The following is a 24,279-nucleotide window of genomic DNA, read 5'->3' as shown; positions in this document are numbered from 1 at the left end:
CATTGTAAGATCTGCAAGTCATTCAAGCCATGGACCAAGAAGGAGAGAGACATTAGACTCCATGCTCTCTTGATGGAATCGGCATTGGCCCCAACTGTGCCACGCCAGGCGAACTCTGCTCCCACCGTCGCACCATCCGTACATAGTGAGGCACCCTCTACTAGCCGGCACCATTCCTCCTTCAAGAAACAGGGAAAGGGCCCTACCTCGCAGTGGCGCTGAGACGAGGAAAGAGGGGAGGCTAGTCCTGCGTCGGGCAGCCCACGGTCCCCCCTGGGCTTAAGGCCTCCGACTTGTGTTGAGTGGAGCAGCCCGGCACCATCCGCATGCACTTCTCCACCGGTACGGATGCCGTTGACGCCGGAGGCAACGAAGGCTGCGAAAGACATTGAGTCTCCCAGTTCCAGACGCGCAACTGGTGACAGGTCCCCGGTCCCAGGGCAAACCTCCTTTGGGTGTCCATCAAACCTCTCCTGTGGGTTGCTGTTCTCACTCTGAGGTCAGTTGGAAGTGACGGAAGAGGAGAAGGACCTTGGGGTATTGGTTGATAGCAGGATGACTATGAGCCGCCGATGTGATATGGCTGTTAAAAAAGCAAATGCGGTTTTAGGATGCATCCGGCGAGGTATTTCCAGCAAGGAGAAGGAGGTGTTAGTGCCGTTATATACGGCGCTGGTGAGACCCCACCTGGAATATTGTGTGCAGTTCTGGTGTCCCATGTTTAAGAAGGATGAATTCAAACTGGAACAGGTTCAGAGACGGGCTACTAGGATGATCCGAGGAATGGAAAATCTGCCTTATGAAAGGAGACTCAAAGAGCTTGGCTTGTTTAGCCTGGCCAAAAGAAGGCTCCGGGGGGATATGCTTGCTCTATATAAATATATCAGGGGGATTAACGTTAGGGAGGGAGAGGAATTATTTAAGTTTAGTACTAATGTAGGCACGAGGACGAATGGGTACAAACTGGATATTAGGAAGTTTAGACTTGAAATTAGACGAAGGTTTCTAACCATTAGGGGAGTGAAGTTCTGGAACAGCCTTCCGAGGGAAGTAGTGGGGGCAAAAGACTTATCTGGCTTTAAGACTAAGCTTGATAAGTATATGGAGGGGATGTTATGATGGGATAGTTTAATTTGGGCAATTGATCTTGGATTATCGGCAGATAAGTCTGCTCAATGGTCTGTGAGGGGATGTTGGATGGGATGGGAACTGAGTTACTGCAGAGAATTCTTTCTTGGGTGCTGGCTGGTGAGTCTTGCCCACATGCTCAGGGTTTAGCTGATCGCCATATTTGGGGTCGGGAAGGAATTTTCCTCCAGGGCGGATTGGCAGAGGCCCTGGAGGTTTTTCGCCTTCCTCTGCAGCGTGGGGCATGGGTCGCTTGCTGGTGGATTCTCTGCAGCTTGAGGTCTTCAAATCACAATTTTGAGGATTTCAATAACTCAGTCATGGTTAGGGGTTGTTATAAATGTGTATGGGTAGGGTTTTGTGGCCTGCCTTGTGCAGGAGGTCAGACTAAATGATCATATTGGTCCCTTCTGACCTATGAGTCTGAGTCCACTCCCCACATCGTTCAGCACACAGCAACAGGTCATCCGGCAACTCACGCCCTCCCTTGACGCTGACCAGACCGTCCCGGTCACCACCTGGACGGGAGTCTCGGGGACCCTCTATGCCACCTGCCAGCAAGCACAGGCATCGAGAGAGGCGCTGGGAACATTTCCCTTTGCAACACGACTACCGTAGCTGGTCTCAGTGGGATAGGCATCATCACCATTCTCATTCTAGTTCTCGCTCAACTAGACATAGCGCTTGAGATTCCTCTCATGCTGCCTCAGCACCGGAGCTCCCGCTGCCGACATAGGTACCGAAGAAGCTCTTTGGGTGGGTACCATTTCTTGACTTCAAGGTCCAGGTCATGAGGGAGGCAACATCACAGGCACCGCCGCTCATATCATTCCTGTGAGACCATGCGCTCAATGGTGACCTCGGCCTCTGCACCCACCCGCCCATCCTCGGCCCGTGTGGCTCAGCTGAGACAGCTACCGTCACCAGGCCCTCAGCCAGGTCAGTGGCAAGGGGCCCTGTGGCAGGGAAAGTGGTGCCAATGGGCACCGTGGCTGCAGATACCCATGTAGACGGGGGCCCGCTCAGTTGCCGGAGCGTCTCAGGCTCCATCAGCCTTGGTCCGGCCGCCTAATAGAAGATCAGGGATCAGGTGCCTTCCACATGCACCTTTGTGGCAAGGTGGTCAGGGTCCTCACGGACAACACCACAGCCGTGTACTACATCAACAGGCAAAGCGGGACTTGCTCCCTAGCCCTCTGCCGGAAAGCCCTGAGCCTATGAGAGTGCTGTATAACCCACAATATCTCCCTGAGGGCCATACACCTCCCGGACGACTGCAATACACAAGCAGATCGCCTCAGCAGGGTTTTCTTCCCCCAGTACAAGTGGTCGTGCCACTCAGAAGTCACTCACCAGGTCTTCCGAGAGTGGGGAGTTCCCCAGATCAACGTCTTCGCAACCCACCAGAATGGGCGTTGCCTCTGGTTCTGCTCCAGGGGAGGAGTGGGTAAGGGTGTGATATCCGATGCATTCCTCCTACGGTGGTCGGGCCAGCTCCTTTACGCTTTCCCGACGTTTCCCCTTGTCAACAAAGTCCTGCAGAAAGTAAAAGCAGACAAAGTGAAAGTCATCCTCATAGCCCCAGCATGGGCCCACCATCACTGCTACGGGACCCTCCTATGCCTCTTGGCGGCACCCCCAAGGACGCTGCCGCTCCGCCCAGACCTCCTCTCCCAGGATGAGGACCGCCTCCTGCATCCCAATCTAGCCGCGCTCCACCTGACAGTGTGGTTGCTCCATGGCTAGGTGAGGAGGAGGACAGATGTTCAAAGCAGGTAAGGTGGATCCTCTTGGAAAGTAGAAAACCATCCACACGCCGGACATACATGGCGAAGTGGTCCAGGTTCTCCAAGTGGGGGAGTTAGCAGGGAGTCTCCCCTTCCTCCGTGCCTCTCCAGCTTATCCTGGACTACTTCCTGTCCCATAGGACCCAGGGACTGGCACGCATCTCTGTCAGGGTACACCTGGCGGCCACATTGGCCTTCCACCCTCCGGTGCAAGTGTACTCAGTTTTTTCCACCATATGACACGTGTTTCCTGAGGGGCCTTGACCGTTAATTCCCATACACTAGACCCCCTGTGTCGCAGTGGTACCTGAACCTAGTTTTTGTCCTGACTCATGGGTCCTACCTTTTGAGCCCCTGGCCACTATTCATGGTCTCACCTCTCATGGAAGGTAGCCTTCCTTGTAGCGATCATGTCGGCCCGATGTGTCTCGGCGCTCAGGGCCTTGACCTCAGGAACCCCCCCATACTGCCTTCCTCAGGGACAAAGTCCAGCTCCACCCGCACCCGCTGTTCCTTCCAAAGGTGATCTCTGCCTTCCATATGGAACAGAGCATCTTTCTTCCCGTACTCTGCCCTAAGCCCCATTCCTCCAACGAGGAACGTGCCTCCATATGCTCGATGTATGTAGAGCGCTGACCTTTTATCTGGATTGGACCAAGCCGTTCCGGAAATCTTCAACTTTTTGTTGCCTCGACCAAGCGGGTGAAAGGGCAACCTATCTCCACTCAGCGTCTTTCCCGCTGGATAACCTCGTGCATACGCAAGTACAATGATCTGGCAGAGGTTCCCCTGCCACTGATTGCCAGGGAACACTCTACGAGGGCTCAGGCCTCATCAGCTGATTATGTAGCCCATGTCTCTATCCTAGACATTTGTAGAGCGGCCTCTTGAGCCTCTGTTCACACGTTTATTTCGCATTATGTGATCATCTCCCAGTCTAGGGATGACACAGGGTGGTACTCCATCCTGGCCTATTGTGAACTCCTACTCACTTCCAACAGGTATGGCTTGGAATCGCCTACTGTGGAATACACATGAGCAATCACTCGAAGAAAGGACAGTTGCCTGTTCCATAACTGGTGTTCTTTGAGATGTGTTGCTCATGTCTATTCTACACCCTGCCCTCCTTCCCCTCTGTTGGAGTTGTCCGGCAAGAAGGAACCGAGGGTGGGGGGAGCGCTTGGTCCCCCTTATAGCACGATATACAGGCACCACTCCAGGGGTCGCTGTGGTGCTCCCCCACTATGGGTACTGCTAAGGAAAAAACTTCCGGCATTGGTGCACGTGGTAAGCACACACACCTACTGTGGAATAGACATGAGCAACGCATCTCAAAGAATGCCAGTTATGGAACAGGTAACTGTCCTTTTTCTGTCCGCTTAGTTTGCTAACAAGACATTCTGAGTGCTATAAATTTATAGGACTCTTTAATATTTTTGAACCAGCTCTTTTTATATTTTGGTTACTCTTTAGTATGCCTCTTCAGAAAATGATCTCTGCTACACTAAACCATAGGATACAAGAACTTTTTTCGTTAGCGTTAGGGGGTTAAACACAATTTTTTATAATGTAGAATTTGATTTAATAGCAAAAACTATGGACACAACAATTTTCTAGATAATGTATTCATCCTGATTCTGGTCTTCTTTATACTGGTGTAACAGAGTGACTCTACTGAAGTCAGTAGAGTTATGCTTGTGAGAAATCTGTATGAGAAAAGCATCAGGCCCTCCAAGTATTGGTGATTCAAGAAAATATTTTCACAAAGTGTATGAATTCCTGATTGACTCTTCCAAGAAGGATTTTACTTTTGTGACTGTCAAAATATAAATGTTTTCAGTATGGATCTGTGGTGAAACCTACAACTGTTACTCCTGGTGGAATTCTGCGCCTAAACATTCCACAACAAAAAATTAAAATATTTTAAAATTCTAAATTTTTTGTCAAAATCGCACAATATCACACCTCTTTCAATTATTTTTGGTCACTTATTTCAAAATAGCTGTCACAAGTATGTCTGTAACAATACAGCCGACAGAAAAGATTCAGGAAATGTTTTTTGACAAAGATTCCTTACTAGGCATATTAATACAGAACTCGGAGTAATAATTTATTTAAACTACAATACAAAACCGTATTTTCCACACCCTTCAGAAGCAGTGCAAAGGCTTGGGGGAGTCGGGGGTAACAGAAGAGCTGAGGGAGAGGGAATTAAAATTGCTTGGAAGGAGCTTGGGTGTGAACTTGGAGGGTTGTTGGGTATAGGTGGGAAAAGTATGGAACAGGTTTTTTGGGGGCGGGGAGGTGGATGGGAAGGGATTGTTAAGGCGCTTTCCTCCATGCAGACCCTGGCTGACCCCAGCCTCTCCCATTCAGTCAGGCACATCTGTCCCTATGTTTCTCTGTGCCCCCACCCAGCTACTCCCCTGTCCACATGTGTCTCTGCACCTTCCTCCCACCTGTGGCGCTGTGTCTCTGCACCCATTCAGCCCCTGCTCCAGTCTGTCCTCCCCCACTATCCCTTATGAGGCCCTGTCTGACCCCCGCACCAGCACCCCATGCTGTCTGTCTCCCCATAGCCCCTGTCTCCTGACCTGGCCTGACAACCTCTGCAAAGAAGTCACCTCTCTCTCTTCCCTTGCTGGCCCTGAGTTGCAGCTTTGTTCTATCACCACAGCACCCTCTGGTGGGCAAAAGGCAGAACTGCAGCAACATTTCGGCGGCAGCTTTTTTCTGTGCAAAAGATTGGAAATCTGTGAGGCTCATTCATTATGCACACATGCAGTAGCACATAATTCCCCCAGGAGTAAATTGTATTGTTAACAGATTGTCTGTCTGCACTAAAGAAGGGTAAAGTGCAAACAAGCCAGTTTTCTGCTTCTAAATCGTTTTTAATTTGGTAATGATAGAAGAAATAATGCTTTATTTTTTCACGATAAAAAGATAAACTGAGGGTGCGCGCAAATGAGAACTTAAAACTTAAAGTATATATGACAATGTTTCAATTACTGTGATTCTGGCCAGTGATCAAACATAAAAAAAAAAAGTATATTTAAAAGCAAAACTGTGTACAAAATCTATTTCAAAGTAAGAGTAATTTTTATTGCTCACTCTGCAGTATTATCTCATGCTGTTCACAATTTCTCATTTAAACCATTGAACCAGAATAGCATTTTAGAAACTAATGGGAGTTTCAATTAATCCTTCACCAGGAAACTGACATAATTTAAAACAAAACAAAAACAACCTAAAGTCACTTGCCCTGTTTTATTCTCTTGCCTAACAAATGCTTAGTCTTTGAAGAGCAGGCATGAAACAAATCTATCTTCATGTCCCTTGTGCCTCTGGAGACAAACGCTGATTCTGCTATCCATTTGAAATTTCATGATCAAACAGTAGACAAAAGAATTTTAATAATACATTGCACAGCTTGTTTAGAAATAAATGTTTGGTTGCTTTTTGTTTGGCTTATTTGCTTTAGGAAAATAAAACTTGATTTTACCCAGTACAGAAGTCACTCTCTTCCTGTTATCTTAATTCCTAATAGCTGCTCCAGATTCTTGATGGTCCTTAGTCATATGTTCTCAAATATGTTTCCAAGAACTGGCTATTATGGATCCCATTGTGCTCAGCGATGTACAAAACAAAAAGACACATACCCTAAAGAGCTTACAATTTAAGTAAAAGTAGTTATTCTGTTTGAGTTCTTGAACAATATATAGGAATGTTTGTACCAATTAAACTTAAATTAAATTTGTCAGAACTTGTTTCTTTCAGGTTGGCATTAATGTAAGTAGGCTTCTCTTGTTGCAGAGATGAAGGCATGAGATCCGTACTGTAAGGCAATTATCTATTCCTCATGTAAGGCAGTTTCCTGTTTAAAAGTGTAGTGAACACACAGATCTCAGGCTTGCTAGGTGATCCCTTGTCACTGTCACTACGTTTCATACATTATTCTTGAGAGTTACCATGGATAGGCTAGTCATGAGAATTGTTTTCTCTACAATATACCAATACAATGGTGACCAGAATGAACAGCACTAAGGTAACCAGAGTATTAGATTTTACTGTGTTCTGAACTTAAAGGGGGAGTAATAGTTACTCGTGCGTCTGTGGACAGTTAAACCTGGTATGAAATTTACATATCATAAACGGTAGTGAGCAAGGGAATTTTTTTAAGTAGCTGAACTTAGATCTTAAGTAGAACAGTTAGCTGGTCGTAAATATGAGTGATACAAAAATCTAATTTATTTATCTCCAATTAGAGAAATAATTTTCACTTCATCCAGCTTTAGTCCTGTAGCTCTCAACTGAATCAGTCTTGCCTCGTCTTTGTTTATAATTGCATGTCCTTCAGTACCTTTACATTGGGGCAATTACCATACATGCCTTTTTCGGATACTAATTTTTCTAGAATGTATTTGAAGATTATGTATTATTTACAGTATTTTCTAATGTGGAATTCCTCTTGCTTTCCATTTGCAGTCCATTAAGATGGCTGCTTAGGCTTGTGAAACTTAAATTTTGATTATACAGATCCTCAAGGGGAGCAAGCTCTTTATCCTATTTCTACCCCCAGTGAATCAAGGAAAAGTGGTTCAGACCCTATTTCAAATACGTAAATAAGTTCCTAAAAGAGGCTCGCCTACAGAGCACTCCATTTTACCATCCTCAGACCATTCTTACTTTCTTCAAATGGCTGGCAGCATTTTTCTTTATCCATCTTCAGTCATTATTGTTTGATCTTACATATGCTTCCAGGGTGTTTCTCCAGGATCATGGTTGCAATAATATTGGCTTTAGGGAAGAAGGAAAATCACTTCTCTTTCCAGACAATTTATCTGATCAGGATTCTATGTAAAAAGAAAGCTGAAGCAAAAACACAGCAATACAGTTCCTGAAGCAGCTTGGATTCAGTACAAACACAGACACACGATGCTAGGGAAGTCAATCATAGGCTTGGACTGAAGATTCATGCTGTCAGGTACAAGTTTTCATCTCGGAGAAAAGTTAACAGAAGAGGAAGATGGCCATAGTGAAAAACACGTCACAAAAACAAACATCTACTTTTTATTGGATTCCAGTGGGAATTCTGATCTCATACACAGGCATTTTCCAATGATTATCGTTCATGTGATCTCTCCAGTAATCCTGAGTATCCCCTCCACAGCTCACCCCTATATCATCCATTAGCAGAGCTCTAGCTCCAATTGTGTATTCTCTAATCCCTCAGTTGGTGAATGCAGATAATCAGATTTTTATTGTGAAGGAATCTTCCCCCACTGAATTCAGGGAATGGCTACCAGAAAAAGCACAGTATCCACTAGCTAGAAACTCTGATTCATTGAGGTCTCACACACAATGCTACTTCTTCCATAGCTAACATACCTGTTCTGGTCATGACACCTGAGGTGTCTGATAATGTTTTCATAGTAACAAGGAAGAACATGATCAGGCCTATCTCTACTCCTGTCCTGGCAGGCAAATTTCATATCTCCTGTGTGCACTTCCCACCAAGAAGGAAAGGAACATGAAAACTTGCTTGTCAGAAGTCAGATTAGCAGCATGATTTCTGTACCCAAAAATATCTCACTCAACGTAAGTTAACTTGGTGGGCTGTTGATCTACCTCTTTGCATCCAGAAACAATAATAAAATGTCCTGCTGTCTGTGTGTGCCAGGACCCAGATGTGAAGTGGTAATGACATCTTGCAAAGATGGAAAAGTACCTTCTGTATGTCTTCCCACCTTTTCCACTGTACAGAAGATGAGAATGAGAGAGTGTTAGTGATTCTGTTCGTCTTTCTTTCTGAAGAGGCTATGATCCTCAGGCCTGATTAACCTATTGTTGGATCTTCAGATGCCTCTACCTCCCTGCTATTGCAAGACCATCCATCCATCTGAGGCCACACAAGTTACAATGAACGCTTGGATTATTACTCTCATGGACTCCAAAAGAGAAGTCAACAAACAGAATGTATTATACTGGCTGGTGGCAAGTCCATTGTTTTAACATGTTAAATGGGTAAAACACAGCTTTGAGTTTCCCCAGCAGGGCTTTATTGTGGGTGTATGAGTGCCTTAGCAAAAGGGTCAAGTCTCTGTGGTATAATAATCTTGACATGTACAAAGCTTCCTGCTCTTGAACAAATCCAACATTAAATGTTTCCTTAAGAAGTCAGCATTATTTCAACCCTGCAAGATCATAACCTTGGAACCACACTCTGCTCATTACAACATATTCAAATCGATCTCCTGTAGAAGGCATTGTTATACTTCCAGTCCATTAGAGTAGGCCTGCCAATGGCTACTATCTCCTTCAAATAAATTAATTCTGATTGTTTAGAACTTTCTCTACTAAGGCCCATTAATGTATTTTTAATTCAGACAAGTACTGTCATAGCATTCATTGCTAGTCTGCCATTAGCTCAAGATCTACATATTGGTTCTCCAAGTTTAGTTAATGCCATTTCCTTTCTTTTGGCAGAAGTCTTCTCCTTTAGACCTTAGAGCCTAAGTGAAGAAGGAGATATTTATATATAATCTACCTTGTTTTGAATGTCCCTATTTAAAGGATGATTGTGCTTCCCACTCCAGAGTCACATTTCTATGAAAATCTCATTACAGTGGATCTGTGGACTTTAACACATGCTTACCTGAAAACTTCCTTTCATCAAGTATAGGCCACCTGGTGACAAATGGAGCATCTTGAATAGATGGAAATTAACATCCAAAGATTTGGGTTCATTTTTTGGCAGAATTTATTCTCTCCAATATAAGTACTTTTTCTTCAAATTGTGTTTAACATAATCTGATTTGGATTATCCTGGCTATGGAAGTTACTTTTATCAGAGGGAGCTTTGGAGATGGGGCATTCCTCTGCTGCCAGTGACTGAAAGGTCTGGTTCTGTCCTCCTCAAACTGAAAGCAGGCTGAAGTGCCCAAGGACATAAATCCTGTGGACCCTATTAGTTGAAAAAGGGAAACTTTTATGTTAGCATAGATACATTTTTGTTAGATCTCTTCCTTTATATTTAGTAGAGATCACAAAATCACCCTTGTGAATCAATATCTTCTGCATCTCAGCTGTCTCTCTCTCATAGGATGCTATAGTATCCTTTCTCCTGTGATTACCAGCTCAGATACAGGATCAAAGGAAGCACAATGATTACTCAATGCCTGGTGGCTGCACAATGAACTACAGGAGCCTCCTGGAAAAAAGACTGACCAACCTGGCAGAGGCTGGAGGACCAGGATATATTGCACACTTATAATGGAGAAATTGACATACTGTACTTGAAATAAAAATAAAAAGGTGACTGTTTTTTAAAATTTGGCTTCCATTCTAGTAATGTTTGGATAAAGAATACTCCAAAACTTACAAGCAAAAAATTGATGTCACCACCACATACATTTCTCCCAAGGGCAACCATTTTTTCAGGCCCCCCCTTCTTATATCCAGGACCGTTCTTACCCATATGCGAAGTATGCAACTGTGAAGCCGCATGCTGCTCCAGCCAGCCCCGTCCCATCCCTGCCCCAACCTTGCTTCTTCCTGTCCTGCTCCACCCCTATTCCCCTGAACTCTGCAGCAGGGTCGGGGCTGCACTTAGCAGCAGCAGGAGTGCAGCAACTTGGCCCCAGCCCTGTCGCTGGTGAGTGCTGGGGGGTGGTTTTCCCCGCTCCTCGCAGCCCTCCCCCCGCTCCTCCCCTTCAGAGGCATGGGGCCTGCTCCTTGCCCCTGCCGCCCTGCAGAGGCCTCCCCTCCCCCCCATGGGGGGGCTGCGTAGGGCCCCAGAATAGCTAGGAATGGCCCTGGTAATACCTGTAATACCTGTATATTCAGCTGAAAGGAACAGCCCACTGTCTGATTTTTTACAGTAAGTTTCTCTCCCCTAAAGGATTACTCTTTTTGATTCATTTGTGGCTTGTTTATCTGGGTGTCTGAGGCACACTTGCCAGGTGCAAATCCTATGTCTGGAACCCCTCTTGGCATTGGAACCCTGCTGTTCAGACCCTGGAACTGGGTCTTCAACTGTAGGGCACTTCCCAGTTGCTCAGACTTGTTTCCTGCAGACGTACTCACCTGACTGAGTGACTTATTTCTCTAGTTACACCTTTCAGGGACCATGTGACAGTGAAAGCAAGAAACATGCAGGCTTTGGAAAGGGAACTTCTCTCACTCACTCACATATCTATGAAAAAACAAAATAAACCTGAGCACAATTGCATCTTTGTCTGATCTCAGGCCTCTATCGGTGTCTGAGGTATGTCCGTGTTCAAGTTAGGTGGAGAGTCCCTTGTTTCCCCTGAAACAAGTCTCTTTCTTGCTGCTGCCTGTGTACAGGGACTGACCACTGAAGTCCTTGTGGTTATAAACATTGTTTTAGTCATGATTCCCCAGTGTGAAAGCTCATGACCCAGTCATGCTAAGTTTATGTGCACAATATGCCTTGTTACATGGGGGAAGGAGGAGAAAGCAGCTGAGAATCGCTAGCAAGTCAATAATTGTTAGAAGCTGGCTGGATGACTTTCTGTGTTAGCGCCTCACAAGGTGAGAAACACCCCCTCCTCCTCCACTTATGTTATACCTACATCTGAAGCAGCCTATGCATATACCAGCTTAAACAATTTTTCATACAAGACACAGTTAGGCCAAATACAAAATGGAGGTTCTAGTCCCCAAATCAGTGTACAAGCATAAATGAGATTCACAAAACAATTAAATGAATAAAATGACAAAAATATTCCCCAAACAGTCTCGGTGCAGAGTTGGGGTGGGGACTTTGGGGAAGGGTTGGGAATGGGGGCGTGGAAGGGTGGAGGGTGGGGGGGCCTCATGGAAGGGGTGGAGTGGGGGTAGGGGGTGGCTTTTGTGTCTTTATATGGAAAGATGTCAATGATGCGGCCCTGGAGCCAATGTACTAGTCTTCATGTGGCCCTCATGGTGGTTTGAGTTTGAGATCCCTGGTGTAGACTTTGCTCACGCACATTAATAGTTTGTTAATGAGCTTTGATTTTAGTCCCCAGTCAGCTAAGTCCACCTGGACAGGTAGTCCCCAGTAGGCTAGCACCCTGGTTTGCTGTGAACTAAATATTTGTGTAGACAAACCCCTTATAATAATAGGAAGGAGGACGCAGTTTATATAGATATACAAATATTGTTTTAGGGTAGTAGTTGGAACAATAAATATGTGAAAATGTGCTCTCAAATAGAACAGAGGTTCTCAAACTGGGAGTTGGGACCCTCAGGGAGTTGCAAGGTTATTGCATAGGGGGGTCTTGAGCTGTCAGCCTCCACCCCAAGCCTCGCTTTGCCTCCAACATTTATAATTGTGTTAAATATATAAAAAAGTGTTTTTTAATGTATGGGGGGGTCACAGTGGCTTGCAATTTGAAAGGGGTCATCACTACAAAAGTTTGAGAACCACTGAAATAGAAGATGCCACTTTGAAGTTCACTTAATTTTTTTTCATAAGGCCAGATTACTGCTTCCTAGCTAATCAGTTTCAATTGGCACTGCCACTGTTCACACTGAAACTTACAATTTGACTATGCTATACTTGCAGAAGAATGCCTAATAGCTCAGTTTTCTTTGGCAAGCTGATATTTGTGGATTGTTTCCCAGAGAAGATAATTTCTAGCTCTGATACCAGAGTTGGGATGGATATGTGCATGCAAGAGAAATAAAACAGTAATTTGGTAGTGCCAAAGTAGAAATAAGTGTAAAAGTAGAAATAAATAGCAAAATGTGGGTTGACTAATAGCAACTTAAGTATGTATGTCAGTTTGAGGAAGTATAAACAGATTTAAAAAAATCCTTGCCATGTAAATGTCAAACAAAAGAATCATTACAACAGTGAACTTTTGTTCAGAGATATTATACAGTAATGTAATGATCAGACCTCTCTCTTTGAGTGTTACTGTAATAATAATAATAATTGGAGATATACCTATCTCCTAGAATTGGAAGAGACCTTGGAAGGTCATTGAGTCCAGCCCCCACCGCCTTCACTAGCTGGACCAAGTTCTGATTGTTGCCTCAGATCCCTAAGTGGCCCCCTCAAAGATTGAGCTCACAACCCTGGGTTTCGCAGGCCAGTGCTCAAACCACTGAGCTATTCCTTCCCCTGTGTATTACAGAGTGAACATAATTACAATACCGATGACGACATTTCTAGTTTCTTATTAAATTGCATGAAATCTCTAATTATACGTATTTCAGAGAGCAGGCATGGCTATCAGTGGTTAATATTAAAAAGAAAATGAACATGTATGCTGTTTTTTGCTAGTGAATGTACTTCTAATATTAGATATTTGGTTGCCATTTATTCAAGTATTTAATTCTCTTCAGCTCATTTTATGCTGGATATGTAATTGGTGTATTAGTTTTTCCATAACAACCTCCCTTATTTTTTTTAACTATTCCTCTATAGTTGGGCTATTTTTTTCTTTTTCCAGTGAGAGGCAGCCTAGCCAATGAGAAATTAGTTAATTTTCTTTTGTGACCATTTCTGCTAGGAAGCCCTAGGAAGGTTACCAAAAGGTTATTTGGTAATTAATATTTAGCAGTTGGTGATGTTAGTTTTCTTTATAGAAAGTTGAGAAACATAGTGTCTAACTTGATAGTATGGGTACCACAGGAAAGTGGGTCAGTTAAAGTTAATTTTGATATCTAAATTATTTAGAAACGTTTCTTTGCTGAGTAGCTGGACAACCATATCCATTCCATGGCTCTCCTGGACTTTAAAGCTCTCTGGTTCATGATTTGGGTTAAGATTGGGATTATTTGCAATTGGTATCATTGGTGAGGGGAAAGAATTTGTTTAATCTTCAGTTCTCTTGCAAGCCCATAGAATAGCCTTTGCTAAAAGGAAGTGTATAATTTCTGGAGAGTGATTTTTTTTTAATTACTTTTAACTAATTGGTAGACGAACAATGTTTTCACTGCCACAGTTTTCTTGTTTAGTAAAGACCTGAGTTGGTCTGGGTCAAAGTGCTCAAAGTCCACTTTGCATGCTGACTGGCTTGAAAGTACCATTGAATATTTGGAACAGCTAGTCCACTCTGTGTAAAGAGTTTATACAAAGTATCTGCACTCACTTTTTCCCCCCCCCTTATTCCATATAAAATCTAATGTCATCCTCTGTGTTTCTGCCAGAGTTTTATCGGAGATGATTACAGAAGGATTTTGAAGTAAGAAAGATGTATCTTTGGCAAAATGTTCATTTTGACTGAGGCTGTTCTTCCCAAACAAGAAATTGCATACTTCCCCCAATACTCCAGGTCTTTTTCTGTTTGCTGAAGTAATGGTTTGGTATTTAAATCGTAAAGCTCTTCTAGGTTGATTGAGATGTGAATTCCCAGATTTCTTATAGAATTTGTTGCCGATTTGTACCTAAATGTTTTCTGGAGGAATGGCTTCTCAGAATCTGGCAAATTTATAGCTAGCATTTCAGTTTTGGCATAATTTACATTAAATCCAGGCATTTCCTGAAATCATAGATTTATTTAGAAACTAGTTCTCGGGAAATATTGTGACAGTCCATATTTTCAATCACAAATTAAATTCTGCTTTAATCTTTAAGTTAGGCAGTTATATAAAAGCAGCATTCAGTGCCACTAGAGATCTATTAAACGTGACAAAAGTTCTTTTCTTTGATTTTTATAACAACTTAGGGAAAATAACAAGTATAAAACTTGAATATTTAAGTGTGAGCTTAAATCAAATCTCTGCATTATATGACTGTAGGACTCAAATATTTTCAGTTAACATTCTTGTAACTTCTCACTTACTACAGTATCTTATTCCAGGAAGTATCCTTTGATTATTTGGTTTTACTTTTGGTGGCGGAGGTGGATCCTAACCCCGAACATGCAATGCTTTGACTGACCTCTGTTCTCTTGCTGCTGGTCATGGCTGGTTGCTCAGCACAACTGTAATGAGTAGCTGATTTTAAACTTTGCCCTATGTATCCGTTAAGCCTCTCAGTGAAAACGAGTTATGTTAACTGTGTTAAATAAAGGCACCATATGCTGCTTTTGGATGTCCAAATATCAGACCCCATATGTCTGACGAACTGGGTATTCACCCATGAAAGCTTATGCTCCAATACATCTGTTAGTCTTTAAGGTGCCACAGGACTCGTTGCTTTTTACAAGTATCAGCAGTGACTGTATCCATTTGACAAGAAGGCTTATGACCTCTTAGGTAGATGCAGCTCTCATTTGTTATCCATATCTGTCACCTCAGTCTGTCTTACTGTATTTATTCCATTTGTTTTTAGACATGAAGTCCATTTGGAAACTTTAGCTATTGCAGAAACTTGGAGTCCACTTGCTGGTGCTCCCTACCAGGAATAGACTATCCCAACTTTTCCAGTTGGTTTCTGAGTACAATTTAAGTTGGCATGTATGACTCAAAATCACTAAATTAATTAACGTAGAGACTACCTCTGTCCTTGCATGATTTAAAATTTTTGGCGATCAGTAGGAGCCCTGAACTAATAGTCTACTGTTTTTAAACAAGAGGGGATTGATGGCAGGCATTTTTCAGTGGGGTGCCCTTTTGGTGTCAGTGGTTGGAATGAATTCTGTTGCAATCTGCTGACTTTCAGGCCATCTAGCTATGCCAATAGTTTATCCTAAGCTTTTAAGAAGGTGTTGGGCAAAGATGTATGGGGATTAAAAGTATCGTGTTTTGGTGCTTTCTTATGTAAACTTCTGATTCAGAGATGGGTCTGTTGAAGGCATTTTTATATTGATAACCCATAAATGTTTCAGGCACCATTAAATATGGATGCACTCCACTTTCTCTATCCCTGTGTTCAATTTGTTTTAGGGCATCAGGATATTTTTTATTCCTATCCTGCCGAAATCATGAGACAAATTTGATTTTTTTTAGACTAAAATAACATTTAACAAAAATTACCTATCCATTAACAGCTGTTAGTATGCAGCTGTCAAACACATGGGCTTGGTTGCTAGCATTCTACATGTGCCTTCCATTCTCAGTACAATCAACTAAACTTATCTTTAACAAGGTGACCATGTAGCTGTTTCAATTAAAATAGCCTTTAATAATTTCATTAAATTTAATTATTCTCACCCAGCATTCTAGTGATGGGATTGGAAGTGTACTCCCAAAAAGCACAAAAGAGGGGAGAGAACTCTTCATTTGAATAATTTCTCCCTAAGCACTGTGTTTTTATCAAGGTGGAAATGTATAAAAATGCTGTAAACACTGTGGATTAAACTCTTTTCCAATTTGAAGTCAACGGTGAAACTTTCATTGACTTAAATGAGGCCACGATGTCAGTGTATGGCTGGGATTTTCAAACAAGCCCAGGAGAGGTAGGTGCCCAACTCTTCCTGAAATATGAGACCCGTTAGACTGCTTTGAAAAGCCTGCAGAAAAAGAGTGAAAGTTACTTACTGAACACTTCTTATGTTTAGTCTGTCTTTAACATTAAGAACACCCTATTGTAGCAAGTGTATTTCAGTGTTAATTCTAGGAACCATGGAGCACTCCTACCACTTTTCCAAGAGGAAAGCAGTGGTGCATTGAAGCATAATGTATCTCTTTAGCATAAGCATTTTTTAAAATTCCAGATGTCCAATATTGCAGCAGATTTTGGTTTGTTGCTGCTTTTATTTTTGGTTGAAGATCTTAAACAGGATGGATTAAAACAGCTCTTTAATCCTAACCAAATTTATGTATGGTGCCTTAATTTTTAGATCATTCCTATTAATGGTGTTGAGAGCCAAAAAGTATAACTTTGAAACAATGCATAATTATATTTTAATTTTGCATTTCTAGCATAACCTGTGACCATGACGACTGAAGTTGGCCCAGAGACTGAAGTAAAGAAGGAATCTGAGCAGCTGGGGGCAGATGCAGCCAAGGAAAAACATGAGGAAGCAACAGAGAGTCAGGAAAATCAAACGTCTGAAAAGACACTCTCTGAAGAGGCACAACGTTCTCCTTCCCCAGCACTAGCTACCCAAAGCAGCCCAAGTAGTCCGAAGAAGGAAAAAGATCCATCTGAAGGCAAGGGAATCTCTCGCTTTATCCCCCCGTGGCTTAAGAAACAAAAATCATATACCTTGGTGGAGCCCAAAGATGAAGCCAAGAAAAAACCTGTAGAGGAAAGACAGGCAGTGGAGGAGAGAGAGAGTCAACTTCCAGACGATATGGCTCAGCCGAAGGGAAACTTGGAAGAAGCAACAATTGAGAGCCAACAGGAGGCTAAAGCAGATGACAAGGAAGAAAAGCATTCTGTGAGCAGTGCGGACACACAGGTATGTGTGGAAAGCTAATAAATTAATGAAAATATTAATGGCTAGTCAGTGAACCATATTTATTGCTACTGTAACTCCTCTGAAGTACATATCAGGTATTGAAATTATACCAGGGATTGATATGGCTCCCTGTTTGTATTTTTGTGCAGTTTTTCTGCTTGAGCTGATTTTAGTAACTACACAGCCTCCCCCCCCGCCAAAAAAAAAAAAAAAAAAGCAAGCTAGGCAGCAAGTCTGAGCCCAGTTCTTTAGACATGGGTTTGTGCTATTTTTAGCACTGTAATACAAACCCTGTGAGCCCAAGTCTGTTGACCTGGGCTCTGAAACTCACTACTGTGAGGTTTGTTTTTGTTTTTGTTTTTGTTTTCTGTGTGGACATACCCTTTAGTGACTGAATCAATCCATTTATTATCTGCTGCTGTTGTTTTTGAGTCCTGAGGATCTCAATTATTTTATTCCACACTTTACTCTTCCATTCTCTCAAGGCTATGCATTATGGATACTGTCTTTATTTCTTGCTGCCTGGATGTTGGTGCTGAGATGCTGATGGCTATGGTGTTGAAATGTGAGGAACTATGCCGTACATGTGCCTCTGCTCTGCAGTGCTCCAAAGTCTTGCCTTCAGAAGAGTCAGATGTCAGTCCTTAAATTCAAACCCGTGTCACTTATGGCTTTAGTTTCTTAAATGTTCTGTTTTAATGTAGTTTCTCATATTTTGAGTTGCTTTTAAGAAAAAAGTGGAACTTTTTATTTTGATTTCTATAGAGAGACTGGTTGCTTCTGCTAGAATTTTAACATCAAGATAGTGGCCTTTAGGATAAAAAAAATTGTTTTTCAGTATCTTTTCTCTAAAGGGAACCCCTACAACTATATATTATGCATCCAAACAACACCAGCTGGGAGCACAACCTTAATGGATAGTTATCGATATATAGAAAAGAACAATTTTCTTTCAACTTCATCCTGAAAGGGTTGGACTTGTTGTTGTGTTAAACTACATCTTTCTTACAAAAGCTGCAAAGAGTCCTGTGGCACCTGATAGACTATTATACCCACAAAAGCTCATGTTCCAAAACAGTCTATAAGGTGCCACAGGACCCTTTGCTGCTTTCACAGATCCAGACTAACACGGCTACCCCTCTGATATATATCTTTCTTACAGCCTGCTAAGGAAGACAATAAAGAGATTGAAGTAGAGAAAGTTGCTGATGAGCAGGAAGAAAAGCAAAAAGAAAAGAGGGAGACCAAAGAGGTACAAACAGCTGAAATCAAAATGGAGAAAGCGTCTCAGAAAGCTCCCAAGAAGATTAAAACTGTGCCATGCAAAGTGATGCTCCTGGATGGCACCGAATACAGCTGTGACCTAGAGGTAAGACAGCAAGCCTTATATAAAGAGATCTGTCTCTGTAGAAAGACACCAATGAGTTCAGTATGCTTTCATTGCAGTGTGAGTTAACTAATGCATGTTTGTTTTTGTTAAATGGAATGAGTTCATAACATTGTCACATTCACATTGCTATGGTCAGTTACTATTTCCATTTTAAACTCCTATCTTTTAAGGCTTCTCAGTTAAGCTGCAAAAAGGTACTCTGAGCAACAATTTCACAAAAATGATACAAATTCAGCAACAACAACAAAATTCTTTGGGCAAATCGATCTCTTGGCAACTGAACCTGCCCCCTCCCCAAAAAAGTAAAGATTTTCCTTAAGGCACTGCCTTTTGTTGTTTGTACTTAAAAGAGTATTTTATTTTAAAAGAAGTGTTTAACCACAAACTAGAAAGTTCAGCTTAATTTGATTTTTAGAATTATTTCATGGGTGTAATGAACTCTAGACAGTGTGTTAACTGGTTTAATTGTGTGATTTAATGCAGATCTCTACTGATTTAATTTACATATTTGTGCCAAATATTAATCCTCCCCATAGCCTCATGCTTTTATTTTTTTTGCATCTTAAATCTTTGTTTAGATTTTTTTGCAAATAATGTGCTTCTTTTTGTATTAAAAATTGACCTTAAGAAACTGACAAAAGCAGGAAATGCTCAAGTAATAAAGGGAAAGTAGATGCTCACTTTTTCTATTACTTGAGCATTCTTTTGCATGTTTACTGCCAGGCTAAGTAAAAATGGTGTCTACATTAAATATAGCAGAAATCAGTTTATATTTTCAATTGTAGTTAAATGTACATTTACATTACATTAACCAAAAGAAAAAATTTAAATGGGGTTCTGGCCTTGAGGAATTACATTCTTAATAAAAGTCAGACCACAGTGGGAATTGAATAAACAGATTTGCACCAGAAGTTTATAGAACTTTAATCCTAGGGGAGATAGGACTAGGTATGTGCTCACTGTGTCAATTTTTGTTTTGTTTTGTTCTGTTCACAGGCTGCTGTGTATTTTGAAAAGGCAAATGTTAAAATGTTTCTAGTCCTTATGCAATCTCTTAAGGCATTTCTCAGCTTATCCTCCTTCCACAAAACTCAGTTATTAGCTTTGTTTACCTCCAAGAGAAGTTAATATAGGTTAGGTATGGAAAATGCTATGTGTGTACACATGTGGTAGATACATGTTTCAGAAAAGTGCACAAGTGATTGTTCTTCTTTGATTTCACACTTCCATTGCACTGTAGGTGTGCATGCAATCCAGTGCACATTTGTCAGTTTTTTTTCCCTTAGTGATACCAATCGTGGCAACACGAGCCATCTCTGCTGTCTCATGCAAGTATAAAAGGTGGAGTTGCCCCTAACCTCCCACTCAATTCCTTCCCAAGTGCCGCCTTCCCTCCCCTCCCCCCGTGACCCCTTCCTCCCAAGACTCCTCTCTGTCCCTGGCCAAATCAGAAGCTGGAGTGGGCCAGCAACCATGGACCCTCTACTTGCCGGGTGGGGGGCATGGCAAAAAGCGGATGGACCAGGCCCTCCACTTTCAAAAATGGGGAGGGCCGTGGCCCCTGGCCTGCTCAGTTCCGGCATCCTTGGTTGCAAGCTATAGAATTGTGTTGCATGGCATTCCTTCCACACATTGGGAAAGAGGAGTGTTGGTGCTGACTAAAAATCCAACAGCTATGTTTTATCGTAGAGTATTAGGGTTGGAGGAGACCTCAGGAGGTCATCTAGTCCAATCTCCTGCTCAGAGCAGGACTAACACCAACTAAATCATCCCAGCCAGGGCTTTATCATGCCTGACCTTAAAAACATCTAAGGATGGAGATTCCACCACCTCCCTAGGTAACCCATTCTAGTGCTTCACCACCTTCCTATTGAAATAGTGTTTCCTAATATCAAACCTAGACCTCCCCCACTGCAATTTGAGACCATTGCTTCTTCTGTCATCTGCCACCACTGACAACAACTGAGAGCCATCCTCCTTGGAACAAACTGGGTGGGAGCTGGTCCTCACTAGTCTGCTGGGAAACAATTCTGTTTTGAGACTTCATCAACAACTTCTGAAAGCAGCCTGCCTCCCAAGTCTCAGAATATGCTGGCCAATTACCTGAGCAGATTGTTAATCATCATGAATGGTCCCTCAGCCCAGATGTGACATGGACCATTTTCCACCTCTGGGGAGCTCCTCATATGGATATGTTTGCAGTAAAAGACAACAGAAAATGTCACCAGTTTTGCTCTCGGGCAGGCCACAGTCCGGGTTCATTGATGGATGCTTTCCTGCTGCTGTGGTCAGAGTGTCTCCTGTATGTTTTTCCCCATGTATCTGTTCTGCCCAGGATTCTATGCAAGGTCAAGCAGGACAAGGCCCATGTTATACCTATTGCCCTGGCATCGCCCAGTCAATGCTAGTTTTCAGAGCTCTTAGACCTATCAGTCAGCCCCCCTTAGTCACACTCGCTTCAAACCACCTCCCCCCGTAATCTTCAGGCCTTTCACTTGATGTCTTCGTGATTAACATTTGGCGGAGGAGTCCTGCTCTAGAGAAGTTCAGGATGTGCTGCTGAATAGTAGAAACCCATCGGATAGAACTACCTATCAGGCTAAATGAAAGAAGTTTTCCATTGGGTCCTAATTGAAAGGGGTTTCCTCAGTCCTTACTTCTATTCAGTGTGTGCTGAATAATCTTCTGTCTCTGAAACATGAAGGATTGGCAGTTAGCTCAATCAAAGTACACTTAGTAGCTATATTGGCATTCCATCCACTCGTTGATTACTGCTCCTACCCAATGTCTGTAAGATTTTTTTTAAAGGGATTGGACAGGCTATTTCTGCACATCCAGAACCCTATTCCCCTTCCCTCCTGGAGCCTGAATCTGGTCCTAACAAAGCTGATTTCCCTCCCCCGCCCCCCCAGCTTTTAGTGACCTACTGTGTGTTGCACCTTTCAATGAAAATAGCATTTTTAGTGGCCATCAGCCAAGAAACTGGGGGAGTTGAGTGCACTAGTATCAGACACTCTGTATACAGTTTTGTATACAAGGTCCTCCTTCATTTTCACCCAAAGTGTCTTATGTAGTTGGATAACACTTCATATTAACCAAGCTATTTTCTTACCAACCTTCTTCCCAAAGCCTCCTGGTGGTAATGGTTAGGAGAGACTGCACAATCCAGATGTTAGAAGAGCTTTAGAGTTTTATCTGGAACTGACTAAATCTTTCAGCTTTTCTGCTCAGTTGTCTACAAGTACAATAAACAGAATGAGAGGAAGTTCTGTTCCACTCAAAGGATATCATTTTTGATATCTAGTTGTTTGCCTATGTTACCAGTTGGCTACCAGACAGAGGGTCGTCATGTCACATATTTGCCTCTCTCTATGTGTGCGCACTCTTCTCCCCTCCTCCCCCCCCCAATGTAGAGACCATGTTAAGTTTGGACAAGTGGTCCTCTAGTCCCTGTTGAAATAAACTTTGAACCCACCTCCAGTTTGGGTTGCTTGTGAGTTACCTACTTCAAGTAGTTCTTCGAGATATTTTGTACACGTCCGTTCCACAACCTCCCCTCGTTTTGTCTTTTGGACTCTTCCGATAGGAAGGAACTTAGTGGGGTCAGTGGTGGATTCATCCTTTATGCCTGTGTGCACGGTGCAATTCAGGAAAGGATGCTCGTGCCACCCCAACAGGTACTGCTGTAGAAAAACTCTCTCCAACTGTGCACTGGTGAACACACACACAGTCAGTGGGACATGTGCAACACATCTCTAAGAACAAGTTATGGGAAGGTTAGTAACTGTTACTTCTGAAAGTATGCCTTGGTGAAAGAGGACTAGGAAGAAGCATAGACTATTGGGGATTGAACGTTCATTATTTTAATCCATGCTGATGTAAATCCAGAATAATTCCTTTGATGTTCATGGACTTAAACCAATGTAAAACTCATAAGAATGCAAAACTGGCATCTGAATCACGTGTACAAAGCAGTTGTCCTGGCCAGATTAGTTAAACTAGTTATATTCTGCCTACATAAAATGTTTCCTGTAGCTCTCAGTTATTTCCCTCTTTAAACTTCAGAGTATTGTTAGTGCAAAATAATTACTACTTTCCATCCCAAAGTTGAATTGCCGATTTATAAACTATACAGTGTGACAACTATATATTAGGAGGTTAGTCTAGGGAATTGGAAATTGAATAATTAGATTTATATATTAAGTCCTGTTTGGAGTCAGAAAACCTACATTCTCGTTAGACTAGTCAAGATGAAACTTAACATTTAGCTTGACTTCAACTTTTTTTCAAAACAGAATGCTAAACTTGCTATAGCCTAGCTATACTAAGCAGTTATTTTAGATCCAACTTTACTTGGTCGGGGTGCTGATTGTCAGTATGTGGTATCTAATGCTCACATTCCTTGTCTGCCTTTGTTTCCTTTCCTCTCGCCCAGTTTTTCTGCTTCCATGTGTTTGTGTTTTTGGTGGAATATTACAATAGCACTGTATGCTTCAGTTGTGGTGCATCATCACAACATATCAGCTTTTCAGCACGTTTGTTGTTGTTTCCCATACAGTAAAGAAAAACAGAGTGAACAGTTTGCTAGGTTTTCAGTGTTTGCTAGCATTGGTACAATCAGCATATCATGGAATTAGCCAAAGCAGCACTAATCACTCACTTTTTAGACAGGAAAGTGTTTTGAAAAATATTGGTAATTTTAAAGCATCATTGTGTAGCTCTGTTGTTTGTACTTAATGTATTATATATGGATAAGAGTCAAATCCATGGCTAGCACAGAAGCAGTAGAGAAGTGTGGGGGGGAAGACCCAAGGAGTATTTCCTGGAAAACTTCATAAAGAGAAGCAATTTCCTGCATCTTGGAGGAGTGGAAAACATTTCAAGGCAGTTTTAGAAAAAGTAATGCCAGCTGATATTTATCCAATACAGAATTTTAAATAACTTGCCAGTGGGAGAAATTAGATGCTGATAAAACATGTGAGCATGCACCAAACCAAACCAAAGGATAGGGTCAAAGCAGCTTTCTGTTTCATGGTAGCTAGGTACTTTGTAACACAAATAGGAGAAGTTTACTCCCAGATAAGAACAACTTGCTCAGTTAAATCCAAAGCCGTTCTGTCAGAACCATGAGGCATTCATGGTCTAAGAAATGAACTCTGTACAGAAACATTTCTGCCAGTGTGATTTTTGGTAATTGAGGCCTTTTTTTTTTTTTTTTTAATTTGTTTTGATATACAAACTGTCATAAGCAGATGGTTAAGGGTTTATGTATCTTTTACCTGTAAAGGGTTAAGGAGCTCAGTGAACCTGGCTGACACGTGACCAGAGGACCAGTGGGGGGACAAGATATTTTCAAATCTTGGTGAAGGGAAGTCTTTGTTTGTGGTGTTTTTGTTTTGTTCGTTGTTCGCTCTTGGGGCTAAGAGGGACCAGACGTACACCCAGGTTTTCCCAATCTTTCTGAATCAGTCTTTCATATTTCAAAATTGTAAGTATAGCCAGGCAAGACGAATTAGTCTTATGTTTGTTTTCTTAACTTGTAAATGTGTCTTTTTGCTGGAAGAATTTTTACCTCTGTTTGCTGTAACTTTGAATCTCAGGCTGAGGGAGCGGGGGAGTCCCTCTAGTCTATATGAATCTGAGTACCCTGTAAAGCATTTTCCATCCTGATTTT

General features: G+C 42.3%; 1 protein-coding gene across 12 annotated transcripts in view; it reads left to right on the top strand.

Moving 5' to 3' along the window:
* EPB41L2 (erythrocyte membrane protein band 4.1 like 2) overlaps nucleotides 1-24,279 on the top strand; it is a 257,199-nt gene that overhangs the window by 106,351 nt on the left and 126,569 nt on the right. For all 12 annotated transcript variants that reach the window (XM_075063957.1, XM_075063959.1, XM_075063956.1 and 9 more), the window contains 2 exons: nucleotides 16,734-17,215; nucleotides 18,378-18,584. In XM_075063957.1, coding sequence (XP_074920058.1) covers nucleotides 16,748-17,215; nucleotides 18,378-18,584 — 675 coding nt within the window. In that variant the 5' untranslated portion in view covers nucleotides 16,734-16,747. The remainder of the gene's footprint in view (nucleotides 1-16,733; nucleotides 17,216-18,377; nucleotides 18,585-24,279) is intronic.

This window comes from Chelonoidis abingdonii, chromosome 3 (assembly GCF_003597395.2).
Source record: "Chelonoidis abingdonii isolate Lonesome George chromosome 3, CheloAbing_2.0, whole genome shotgun sequence".
Classification (NCBI taxonomy): domain Eukaryota; kingdom Metazoa; phylum Chordata; order Testudines; family Testudinidae; genus Chelonoidis; species Chelonoidis abingdonii.
The sequence above is the reverse complement of the archived record's forward strand: the minus strand, read 5'-3'. Positions and strand labels throughout refer to the sequence as shown.